Source organism: Alligator mississippiensis, chromosome 13, assembly GCF_030867095.1.
Source record: "Alligator mississippiensis isolate rAllMis1 chromosome 13, rAllMis1, whole genome shotgun sequence".
In the NCBI taxonomy this organism is placed as follows: Eukaryota; Metazoa; Chordata; order Crocodylia; family Alligatoridae; genus Alligator; species Alligator mississippiensis.
Window position 1 is genome coordinate 37,894,840 of NC_081836.1, and position 13,310 is coordinate 37,908,149.

Sequence of the window (13,310 nt, forward strand, 5' to 3'; positions counted from 1 at the left end):
GGCTGGACGCACCTGGCGTCAGGCCACTACTGGACCAGCTGCAGCTGAGCCCGGGGCACAAAGCCCAGCCCTCAATGATAGCTGCCTCTGCCATGCACAGTTGGGGAGGCACGTGCCCCCACAAATGCCAAGCAGCATGGGCGGCTACAGCAGCAGTGAGAGAAGGAGGGGGGCTGGAGCAGAGGAGGCCCTGCACAGCTGGAGTGAAGGAAGAAGCCACGAGCAGCTCATTTGGGGGCTGTGGGGGGGGCATGCAGCCCAGCAGGGCATGGGGGTCATATGCCCCCGGATCTGCACGTCGGGTGGGCTAGCTGCCACTACAGGCTGGGGCCAGGGCTGCACCTAGGCAGTGCTGTGAGTGGGGCTATGCAGGGGGCTTGATCTGGGAGTGGGGCTATGCAAGCACCTGAAAATTCACTATATCCTCCACTCCCAGTGCCGCTGCTTGGCCCAACCACAGCGCAGCACAGAGCAGAGCACCACTGTGAAAAGCATGGTACTGTCTTTCAGCACCAGCCTACCCTTCCCCCCCCCACCAATCCCAGGGGGAAGGGGAAGGCAGCGCCATGCTCTTCACAGCGATGGTCTGGTCTGGTCTGGTCTGTACTGTGCTCTGCTGTGATCTGGCCAAACAGTGGTGCTGGGAGCAGGGGCTGTGGTGAATTTTTGGGTGCCTGCAGCCCTCCACATAGCCCCACTCCCAGCACTGCTCCAGTCCCAGCCCACAGTGGCAGCCAGCCCAGTCGGTGTACAGATCTGGGGGCATACACCCCACCTGCCCTGCTAGGCTGTGTGGTCCCCCTTCCTCATGGCCCCGGGATGAACCTCTCATGCCTTTGTTTCCTGCCCTGGCTGTGCAGGGCCTGCCCCTGCTGCAACTCCCTTCCCTTCCTCCCTCCCCACCATTGGGGGAGGGTGCAAATCGAGGCCCAAGCAGTGAGGGAGGAAGTGGGGCTTGGGCTGGGGCCTTGATCTGCCCCACTCCACCCATGGCCCTTTCCCTTCCCCCTGCCCCTTCCCACACAGACTTACCTGCTGGGCGGGGGGGGGGAGAAGAGGGAAGCATGGCACATAGTAGATCTTGAGGTTGCTTTTAAATTCCAAAGGTGATCTCTACGTCTAGGATTGTGCTCGGCGACGGGGAGATCAGAGGCTATTTAGACATCTGTTGCCTGCTTAAGAAATGCGTTGGGTCTGTGAGGATCCGCAGCACTTAGAGATCTTCACGCTCTCTAAGTGATTTCTCTCCAACTTGGGCAGAAGCCACCCAAGCTCTTTATACGGCTAACAAGCCAATTGCTAGCCGTTACACGTGCATATATTAGAAAGACCCAGATTAATATATTTGGGTACGATTAAATTTATCTATAAGATTTAATTTTGTCAAATGAATGTCAAGAAATACTAACATGACACAAGAAATGTTTTTGCATGGCTGTCTTGTTTGCTATGATGCCATATAGTAGTGGTTGTCAACCAGGGGCATGTGTACTCCTAGAGATACTTAAAAGGCCATAGGGAGTACACAAAACTCCGTATGTATGCACGCAGCTGCAGCACAGCACACCAGCGGCCAGGAGTATAGTCTGGCCATGTGGAGAGCAGCCAGGTTCAGCTGGTAAGTCTATTATGGGGGGGAGAAGATGGTGCTGGGGAGGAGGCAGACGCTGCCCAGCCAGGGCAGGCAGTGGTGGCTCCCACAACTACATGGACCCTGGGAGCATGTGCCTCCAGATCTGCACATGGGTCAGGATGGGCTGGGGCCGGGGCCATGCCAAGCTGTTCCCAGTGGGGGATGAGCTGGACTGTGCTCGGGACAGGCAGCAGTGGTGCTGGGAGTGGGATTTGTGGGGGGCTACAGCCTCCTTTCCAGTGCCACCCCGCCTTCCCAGAGCACAGCCTGTCCCAGCCCCCACTGGGAACAACCTGACACAGTACTAACCTGCCATACCCCATAGCGAAGCCACTGCAGAGACCTCACCTGGCTGGAGTGGGGGCACTTTGCAGCCCTCAGGCACTCCCTGCCTCACCGGCAGCTGCAGCACCTTCCAGGGAGTGGCTGGGAAGGGGCGGGGTGGGATGGGTCTGCAGCCTCCTGTGGCGGTCGAGTGGCAGGCCGGGCTGTGGCCAGTAGCCCGAAACGGCAGGCGGGTACTTTTGACAGATGGAGCGGAATTAGGCACAGATGCGTATAGGTTGCAACAAGGTTGTTTACTTATGCTACTGATGTGCGCAGCGCAGGAAGAACTGGCTTAATTGCAGTTACAAACGAGTTACAAACATAGCGGAAAGAACGTAGCAAGAACCCTTGAAGCGAGAGGAGACGTTCCATAAACGAATTACCGAGTGCACAAGGAAGGGGATATGTCGGACAGGTCGGTGACGGGGAGTCACTGGTGGGTGATCAGTCCGCCAGGTTTACTCCGAGAAATGTGCGGAGTTCTCCAACGTGGGCGGAAACTGCTCTAACTTTTATATGGCTAGCAAGCCAATCACTAGTTGCCAAAGATGAATAATTTGGAACCGGCCAATGATGGTGTGCGTGTTTGCATAAAGTTGGCGGGAACTATTTCCAAGCTGTAATCTTCCGCTACTGTGGCATATAGTTATTGGGTTCTGACATAGCGGAATTTTCCACCGTGACCTAGTTACTGCCACCAGCGGAATTTTCCACTGTGCTATAGCATTCAGAATGATTGACAGCAGAATGACTGACAGCGGGATTTTCCACTGTGGCGGGAGATTCCACTGTGGCGGGAGATTCCACTGTGTCATAGGCATTCAATTAATGGGTTCTGACACCTCTAACCCCTGAGCATGGTGCCTGCGGCTGCCCAAATCAGGCCTGCTGCCGTGCGTGAGTGTCTATCTGGGCCAGGCTGGGAAAGCAGTATTGGGGCAGCCGCTTGGGGCAAGGCAGGGCTCGGCTCGGTGGGGTGCGGGGCTGGGGGTGCATTGAGCAGGATCCCCGGACTTGGATCTGCCTGGACTGTGCAGCACTGGGGGCCCCCTGCACCACCTGGGCAGGCTGTACCTGGCCTCTGCCCTGGGAAGGGCCAGGCTTCTGGCAGCCCTCCCTGCTGCCGCTCTGGCTAGTGCCCTTCGCCTGCCCCATGTGCTGCTTCCCTAATCTTCTGCTCTGCTTTCCATTGCCGCTCCTGTACTCCCTCACCACTCTGCTTTCTGCTCCATACCATCTCTGCTGCTCTGCTACCTGCCCAATCTACTGTGTGCCCCAAACAGGTTGCCAGTGCCACTGGCCACCCCTGTGCCCCGTGTTGGCCACCTGTGCCTGTCCCACTCCCTCCCTCACCACGGGACCTCTATCTGCCCCCCCCCCCCCCTGAAAAACAAGGAAAAATATAGAGGTGAAACTTTGGGACAGAAGGGGTACACTTATTTAAAAAATTGAAATCCCCTGCCATATAGTAACTGATGTTTCATTTTAAGTGTGCAGTGCTATTTAGAGGCTGACAACCTTGCAAACTGGACCACTAATCCAGTGTTTCATATATGCCACAAATTTAGGACTTCCTAAATTTCAAAGGGATTTTGGATTTCATGTAGAATACATGATCATGCTTTAGGAATCTAACATATGTTTTTTGAACCACAGCACATACTTCCTAGACTTGGACATTGCAAATGCTCTTCAGGTCCAGATTATGGCATTGTTACAAATAGCCCCTTATTCAGAGTAATCCCATATTTTGCAATATGTGAGTAAAATTAGCAGACTCCAGTATGTTAACATTACAGATGACAATATTTTATGACATTACCATGCATTTAAGAAAACCACATTATATACAGCTCATTTTTATACAAGGTTCATGTTGTTAATTTTGATATACAGAAGCTTATAGAATTGCCTCTAAAAGCAACTGCTTATTCTTTTTACAGTAGGAGGGGACTAGCCAGGGTATACTTAAATCCTTCATAAATCTAAATCAAGATTCTGAACCTCTAGTCGGATTTTGCAAGATTTAGCCCTCAAAAGGAAGGTAAAGTTATTCTGTACCAGAAATATTAACTATGTATAATCTAAATCATATAGGAATTAAAAATGCTGTGAGGTTTCTGGATTATGTTCAAATCCATCCAGATTTTGGAAATGTTATGTTCCAAGTTCTTTGAAAATCATTCACTTACCCAATATGACCTCAGTTTAATTTGTAAAGCCAGAAGATATGCCAAGCATGTTGCAAAAGTCTTGTGATCTATACAGCATGTCTTAGGTAATATTTTGCTTTCCATATGCATATAGTACTACTTTTGATGAACAAACTGACATCACTGATATCAGAAATGACCCTGGCTATACAGAAAAAAAGAAGAGTATCACAGCTGATTCATTTTGGCACTGCATATCAGAAAGGGTAGTTTTGCCTTATCTGAACAGAACTGAGGGAACCCTTTCTAAACCATCACATCTTCCCTCTGTGCCTTTCACCAGATAAACCTGCAGGTAGTGCTCACCTTTTCCCATGCTCGATCTTTGTTCAGTACTATCACCACCAGCTTAGGCTGTGCCTGGTAGCCATCTTCTGTGAAGGACAAATCTTTACCTTCCCAAGTCACATTTATCATAAACCTAGAAGGAAAAAAGAGTTCAGTAAAAAATTAATGAGCTGTCCAGCAGTTAATGAGCAAGCTAATGCAGTCATCAGAACAACGCTGATGGAACGCACATAATAAATCCCATTACTGAAGTGAAAAGCCTAGGGACCAGATCCACAAAAAGTATTTACATATCTAATTCCCATTGATTTCATTGGGCGTATGATGCACAAATATTCTTGTGGATCTGACCCAGGGTCTGCAGCACTGAGGAGCTGGGGACTTGAGAGCATTGTATGAAGAGGAGAGAAAGCAAAGTTTTATATATAAAAGTGATCTGCAATGGAATAGCTATTTATCCTGAAATTTATTCTCCATCTAGTCACTGAAATCACTTTCCATCTATATATTATCATTTGGTTGAAGTTAGGTCAATTTGTTGTGTCAAATTTATCCCAAAGACAGAGAGCACATGAAAATTGTCCAAGTCACATAATTCAACCTCAAAGAAAAAAAGTCTCATACAGCATTTATTATACATCATTTGGATCTGTAAATAGTCTATTAATTTGATTATACATTTAACATTTCCTCAAATATTCAAATTTTGTATTCTTGGGTGTCATTTTAACATAGTTTAAACAATTTTATTACCAAACAGGAAGTACCAGTCTATACTGATAATGATTTTATCATTAAGCACAGTAGCAATTTATTTGTGTAACAAATGTGCAATAAATACGAGTTGCCTGTTTTATTTCCTATCTATACCAACAAAAAAGAAAAGAATAGAGAAGTGTTTCTGCCCTTGTATTATACAGGTCAACTGGATTATCATATATTTTTATTTAAGCCTATCCAATTTTCGCTTTTCAATACCCTTTCTCTTCTTCATTCTCATTTATTTTTTCTGCTATCACATGAGCTACTGCATCCTTTTTTAAAATCTTCCCTGCCAGTTCTTCAGTCATGTCTCCCTCCTCTTTACACTCAAACACTTTGAATAGGCTACTTTCACTGCCTAGTTCCTCAAGTTCCTCATTGATGACATTATCTTGAATTCTTTGGAATTTGCAACACAATTCTCTCCTTTTCTCGCAAGACAAACTTTTTTGCAAACCCTCTGTGACTGATCACAATGCCGCCTCTCCTGACTACTATTTTTATATAAATTTAAGCAACCCACTGCTACTGCAAAAAACAAATTATCCAGATGAGCAATAGCACATCTGCTGCACAATCCTTCATTATGGCAATGCTCTCCTCTCAGTTACCCTCATTCTTTTCTAATTGTCTCATGTATAATTTAAGCTTAAACTCATTGGGACAGATACCTGTCAGTAAGATTGAGATGAAAAAATTATACAATAATTTACATACACAGTTATACCCAGACACTCTCATTCTGTTTGCCAACTCAAGTATCTGCTACCTCCATTCTTATCATCAAAAAACAAACAGCAGTTTGTCTCTTTTAAAGTGAACTGACTTTCTTACAGGATACCACCAATTTCCAATTCGAAACAAAATGTGTACTTTTAAATCTTTAAAGGAACTTTTAAAGCAAAGGGAAACTTTTCAACTCCTCTACATAAACTGGACTTAATTCACATCTTTTTCACATTTTTTTTTTCAGGTTTACTTTGCTAATTCAGCATTAAATTTCAAGGTTTAAGTACCACCCTTCCCTCTGTCCAATCTTACAGCTGAGGCATGTGACCAGATCCTGTCTCCTGGTAACAGCCCATAAAGTTATTTTCAGGTGCCAAGACAAACAAATGCACGTATAAGCAAGCAGAGAAGCTGTCAAACAACTTGACTATAGAAAATTACTGGGAAAACCAATTTCATTTTTTGTTTCAATATGAAAATTTCCTTTGAGGAAGTACCACTGTGCATTTCACAGTAATGTGTTCGTCTCATGTCAGTAACACTTGCTGAGAGCTTGTGCTATGCCAAGTATCCTTGTTACTTGCTTTTCACCGAAGAATTGATTATTCATAATCTAAGACCATTAAAAGGATCCTTATATGATCTAATCAGATTTCCTGTATACTACAGACCATTACATTTCACCCAATTACCCCCATATCAAGTTCAGTCACTTGTCTGGCTAAAGCATAACTTCAATAAAAGCATCTAGTGTTGATTGAAGAAATGGAGAAATCATGACTTCTCAGTCAGCGTCCCACCTGCGCTGTTAAGAAGCTGCACCTTATTTCTCATTTTAATTTGGATACAGCTTCCAGCTACTAGTTCTTGTTAGGTATTTATTTACTAAATTAAACAGTCCTTTAGTACTCAGCATTTTCTGCCCACAAAGTTCCTTAAACACTCTAATCAGGTCATATTTCTGACTTTTTTTTTTAATAAGCTGAACAGACTAAGCTCTTTAACTGGCCCTGTAAGGCATTTTATCCAGTCCCAAGATCATTTTTAATGCTTTTTTTATAACCTTAAAAATACTGATGAAAAATTGGTTAAATATGGGCACCCAGTCCTTTAGTACTATTCCCACTGGTACCATCTTCAGAGGCAAAATTACTGCCCCTGTCCATCTTGCTTCTTCATACATCATAATGCTTTTTCCTGACTCTTTACCCAAGGGGTCTTGTGTTGAGGGGGCTTAATTTATTTGTGAAAAAGTTTCCAAAGCATAAGCAAACCGCAAGCTTAATACTCTTTCCTGGAATAACAGAGGTTTATATTCTAACTTTTCTATTCTGGGAAACAGTTAGAGCAGCATGAAGGGGTGTACTAAAGGCCTTATTTCTTGCTGAAGCAGGACTGTACCAAGACAAGAACTAAGAGAGACCGGGGCGGCGGGGGGAAAGGGGAGCTGCTTTTTCAAGGGCCCTCTTTCATGTGACCCAGGGTGACGAGTGTCCTGGAACAGAGCTTGAGACCCTCAGGTCTGCCTCCAGAGTAAGGGATTAGGTAAGCACCTAAAAAGCGTAAAGCTACCATAACCATCCCTCTATTTCAGCTCCAAGTTCAGTTCTGAGCCTGCAGAGTTTTATCTTACACTAGGAATTAAGGCACTGAACACATCTTAACATTTAAGAACAAAAATAATGAGGTCAGTCTCTCCTCCTGGATCTCATTTTCTTATTTCGCTATCCTTCTTACAGTCATCCAACACTTTCTAGAATACAAAATTCTTTATGGTCCCTCTCAGCATTGCTCTTAGTGCATCTGATCATAGCTGTTCAAAGCTCAGCAGTTCTGAAATCAGAAAAGTTATTATATTGTGATTTCTTCTAATGCAGAATTAAACCAAAATAGACCCAATTTCCTTGGACCCTACCAGGTGCTTGGGAAAGCAATTACTGTATTTTCTCTCACACAACACATCCTGGCATACAATACACACCTTGTTTTGAAAGACTGAATGAGGACAAAACAAGATTTTTCCAGAGCTCTGGCTGCATAGAGCAGGGACAGAGCCAAATCTTCAGCTGACTTGCCCTCCTTTTCCTGCTTAGGTTGTGAAATAGGAAGACAGAGACCAGTAGCAGCTAGCAAACATAAAAACAGCCCTAAAAAAGGTTAACTTGATTAGTGAAACATCACGATCATAAAAAGAAAGAGAGAGAGTCGTTAACACCTGTGGCTGAGAGAACAATAAAACAATAAGCCATTAAGTCAATTTTTAACTCCCTCAGCTGCCTGAATAGTAATTCAACAGCTGCTGTACTGTGGAGCAGGAATCAAAGCAGGGTGCTTCTATCCCAGGCAGAAAAATCAGTTTTCCCACTTAATACATGCATCCCAATTCTGGAGGGGCTGATTTTTGGGGGGAAAGTTGGGAAAATACACTAATTAAATAGAAGGGAAATTAATAAATAAATGGACACAAGGTGTGATGCAGAACAAAACCAGAAGCAGCACCAAAAACATCAGAAAAAGTCTGACAAAAGAAAAACTTTGAGGGTTACAAATTCAAAATATTTTGAATGTCAGAATTTCTCCAAAACGGAACTGCACTGGTATTGATAAATTTTTGTCACTATAGCTTTGCTTTCTCTTTTCTCACCCTTCCCCCCCCCCCAAGAATCAACTGAACTATTGATAAGAAAATGAACTTTCTACAGGTGAGGGGTGGGGGGGAATAGAAACTCTCCCAGTCTGAGATTCCCTTGCCCCCTCCCTCTGCCCCACTGATCTTTTTTTATGATAAAATATTTGAAAAATAATCTCAAAGCACTGAGAGAAGCACTTTAAGGGAAATGGAATAAAAATTAACTGTTGGGTGAACAAAACCCCAAAAACCACAGGAAAAAAATTCATAAGGAAGAATATATCCTATTCCTCTACACTTAGAAAACAAGAGAACTCGTTTTATGAGATACAGCAAAAGACATGGGCCATTAGCCTAAATTTAAAGTAATGCATAAAACAGATTTACTAGAATCTATATTCCAGTCCAACAAGGTTTCAGTGTCCCACAGTGATACCAGACTGCTTCCACTGCCCCAGGGTCAGGAAGGGTTGTGAGAAATACAGCAGCTTTTATTTAAAGCACAAATATTGGTAGTTGTTGGCAACAGTGTGAGCTACTACTGTCTGCAAGCCAGACTCCTCTGTACACTGGAAGTATCAAATCTCCAAAGTTGCTCAGAGTTGGCCTGGTCAGGTCTTGAATAGGAGACCACCAAAGAAACTGAAGGGGGTGAAGGAAATACTGATTCTGTTGATTCAATTGGTGCTGCTCTCTGAAATCCTACATATAACAAAACCTCAAATTTCATACAATCATAGAAAAATCAGACTGGAACATATCTCAGGAGGTCATCTACTTTAACTCTCTGCTCAAGGCAGGGCCATCCCTGTCTAAACCATTTCACTTTCTAAACTGCTCTGAAAAGCTTCCAGGGATGGAGATTGTACAACTTCCCTAGATAATCTCTTTTTATGCTTAACCACCCTGATAGTAAAAAAATTCTTCCTAATATTTAATCTAAATTTCCCTTGTTGAAGTTTTAAGAGAACTGCAACAGAATATTTAATCTAATATTTAATCCAATTATGAAACTAATATTTAATATTTAATCTACATTTCCCGTGTTACTTGTTCCCTGTTCACTCTGGCCAATAAGAACAGTTGATCACCATCTTCATTATAAATTCATCAAATCTCCCCCCCCCACCAGTTTTCTCTTTGTCAGACTAAATAATCTCAGATATTCCACTTCGTTGCAAATCATGTTTCATACACCCCTTCTACCCTTTTTTCCCTCTCTTCTGTACTCTTTCCAATTTGTACATGTCTTTTTTGAGGTATGGTGTCTCAAACTGGACACTACTCCAGGTGAGTAGTACCTCACCAGTACCTAACAGGGTGGGGGTAGAAAAACCACTGGCAACACTCTTGTGAATACAAGTGAATAGCCTGTTTGCTTTGTTTGTTTTTTGCTTTTTTAAAGAGCACAGTGTTGGTTCATATTCACCTTGCAGCTTCTTGTGCAGTGCACTGAAACCCCCTAGAGCAGGGGTAGGCCAGAGTGCCGAAAAAACCACAATGTCTACCTTGTAAGGTGCCGGAGTGCCAACACACCACAAAACTGGGGCGGAGGGGGTACATGGCAGGATGCACTGAATACTTAATACTATTAATAATCATTAATGTTGCTTTTTTAATTTTTATTTTTTTTACAGTAAATAGAGAGCTCGTGTCAGACGGGGAGTGGGGGCTGCCCCAGGGCTCCGCTACTCAGGCCACAGCGGGGGCCCAGCAGGACCGGAAGTGGGGCCCAGCCGGCCTGCGCAGCTCTGGGGGATGGGGAGCAGCCACCCTACCCACAAAGGGATGCTGCCTGGCTGGGGCAGGATGCCAGGCTCAGGGGTCTCCTGCTTGGTCTCTGTTTGTGCTGGGTACAGTGGGAGTGGGAGCTGCAGCCACAGGCTGTTCCCCAGGCTCTGAGAACAGCTGCTGCAGCTGGTGCTCAGGGCTGAGCCAGACAGGAGCATGCAGCACAGCGGCTCTGTGCAGTGCCTGCCCCAGCCCTGGCCCCTTGAGGGTGTCACAACCCAAAGTTGTGAGTTTTTGTTTGTGTGCACTTCGGCATCACTAAATTATGTTCCCGCTAAATTGCAGCTTCCTTGCACGGTGGAGTTCTCTGCTGCAGAAGAGAACCCCGGTGCAACGGGGAATTTCCCGCCAATTTGTAGCTTTCTTTGCATGGTGAATTTCTTTTGCATCTCAGAAATGCACGGTGCAAAGGAGTTCCCGCCATTTGAATGAAGATTCGTGCCACATTATTGGCCAATTCTAATATATGCACACGTAACGGCTAGCAATTGGCTTGTTAGCCGTATAAAGAGCTTGGGTGGCTTCCGCCCAAGTTGGAGAGAAATCACTTAGAAAGCGTGAAGATCTCTAAGTGCTGCGGATCCTCACAGACCCAACGCATTTCTTAAGCAGGCAACAGATGTCTAAATAGCCTCTGGCCTCTCCCCGTCGCCGAGCGCAATCCTAGACGTATCCCTTTCCTATATACTCAAGATTCGAACCCACGGAGCTTTAACAACTCCGGGGCCAGAGAGCCGAACCAAACCCACGGAGCTTCGACAACTCCGTGGGAAAGAAATTGCCAAACCCGCGGAGCCTTAACAACTCCGGGGCCAAAGAACCGAATTTGTCAGAGTCCTCCAACGAGGATTTAAGTGGAGCTGCACCTGGAAACTGTCCAGCCTACACCGCGACCGTCTTGGGTGTAAGTAAATAATCTTTAAATCAACCATTACGCCTCTGTGACTAATTCTAGCCCGTGCGTGCCTTGCCACCGTACGGTCTCCTCCAGCCCCGCGTGCCCGGGCTGCTGGCCACAGCCCGCGTGTGCAAAGACGGGCCCGGCTCGCCCCCGGCCTGCACAGAGGGGAGTTGCAGGTGGGCAAGGCCGGGACCCAGGCAGACTGAGGCAGCCGTGGTGGCTGTTCCCAGGCTCCAGGGGGCTCCCGTGGCCAGGTCCCTGCACCAGGGATGGCTCTGCCCTGCCTACACTGTGCCTAGCATGCAGAGAGAACAATCCCGGAGAGGGAAACCCCCAAGCCCAGCCTCCTGCCCCAGCCAGGCAGCATCCCCATGTGCGCAGGGTGGCTGTGGCCCATTCCTGAGGAGCTGTGTGGGCTGGGCCAGGTCTCACCACGGGTGCCACTGGGCACCCCTGCCTGCCCGCCCACCACTGCTTGAGCCTGCAGAGCCCCAGGGCAGCCCCCACTTCCTGCCCAGCCCCCACCTTCCTAAGGGCCCAACCTGGCTGGCTTGCCCGCGGCGCCTCCCCCCATGCCGCCCAGATCCTGTTCCAACTGCCCAGCACCAGCACTTGGCACCTCAGTGCTGCCCGGGTGGGACAGAGTGTCTGCCTGCCTGGGCAGCTCCCTCCAGGGGCCAGCCGGGCTGGAGGGTGCAGCCTGGGAGCATGGGGAGGGGGCAGTAGAGCACAGACAGCCTCTCTGCCTGCGTTCTTCTGGCTCCACCCTGGGACCTGCCACAGTGCTGCGACTTGTGGCTGCACAGGAGAGCCCCGAGCAGCAACTTAAAAAAACCCACAATTTCTTTGTGTGCCTCCCAGCGTACCAGGAAAAATGTCTCTGCATGCCACTAATGGCACACGTGCTAGGGGTTGCCGACCCCTGCCCTAGATCCTTTTCTACACCGCTGCAGCCTAGTCTGTTGCTACCCCACTTGTATTTGCTGGTGTGATTTCTCCATCCAAGGTGAGGCACTTGTCTTTACTGAATTTCATTTGATTAATTTTGACCATTTTTACAGGTTATCCAAGTCATACTGAATCTTAATACTATTCTCCAGTGTCTGCCACTCCAACCAGCTTGGTGTCATCTTCAAGTTTGCTAATTGTGCACTCAATCCCATTCTCCAAATCATTAATGAAGATCCTAAAAAGCACAGGACCCAGGACAGACACCTGAGGAATTGCTCTTTATACCTCCTTTCTATTTGACATTGAGCCATTGACAACTTTGAACATGATGGTCTAAGCAGGTACATATTCACCTTACAGTGCTTTCATCTAAACTGTATTTCCTTAGTTTACTAATGAGAATGTCATGGGAGATTGTGACAAAAGTCTTGCTAACAGGTATGTCACATCCAAAGCTCTACTTGGTGTTTATATGTAGAAAGAAATCAGGTCTGCTGAGCATGGCTTGCTCTTTACAAATACATGTTGGCTACTCCCAAGCACCTTGTTATGCTTTAAGTGACTTGAGATCCTTTCAAGAGTACTTCAGGATGCCACATAATGTAAGCACTGTTAGGTGTGTAAACATGACTTCGGAGATACACCCAGAGGGTGTTTATACACCTGCTTTGGGAGGGGAGGGGGTGCATTTTAATTAAAGTGCCTGAAGCATCTCATGTATCAGCATCCCTGTGCTGAAAAATGGTGGTGGGAACGCTTTAACAACAGCTAGTTGAACAAACTTTACTTAAAGCACCCCCCTCCCCACCATTTTTCAGCATGGGGATGCTAATACATAAGACCCTGGAGTCTGCTGGAGCACAGTAATTACCACACTCCAGCAGACCGAGTTAATCAATTCTGCTCTGACACAATGTAATTACAGTGCATTAGAGCAGCCTAACTGCATGTGTGTATGTGCCCAGAGATTTCAAATAGGAATCCACAGCGTCAACAATATGCTGACCTGCTGTTGACTTTGAGTTCTTGGCAACCAAAAAAATGTTCTATTATTTTTCTGAAGTCAAAAAAGATGCGAAAACTAAG

The 13,310-nt window shown here is 46.1% G+C and overlaps 1 protein-coding gene across 1 annotated transcript in view; it reads right to left on the bottom strand.

The window, feature by feature from the left end:
- Nucleotides 1-13,310, bottom strand: part of GRIN2A (glutamate ionotropic receptor NMDA type subunit 2A) — a 144,026-nt gene that overhangs the window by 108,342 nt on the left and 22,374 nt on the right. Inside the window, exon 2 of the mRNA XM_059716885.1 lies at nt 4,480-4,594. Coding sequence (XP_059572868.1) covers nt 4,480-4,594 — 115 coding nt within the window. The remainder of the gene's footprint in view (nt 1-4,479; nt 4,595-13,310) is intronic.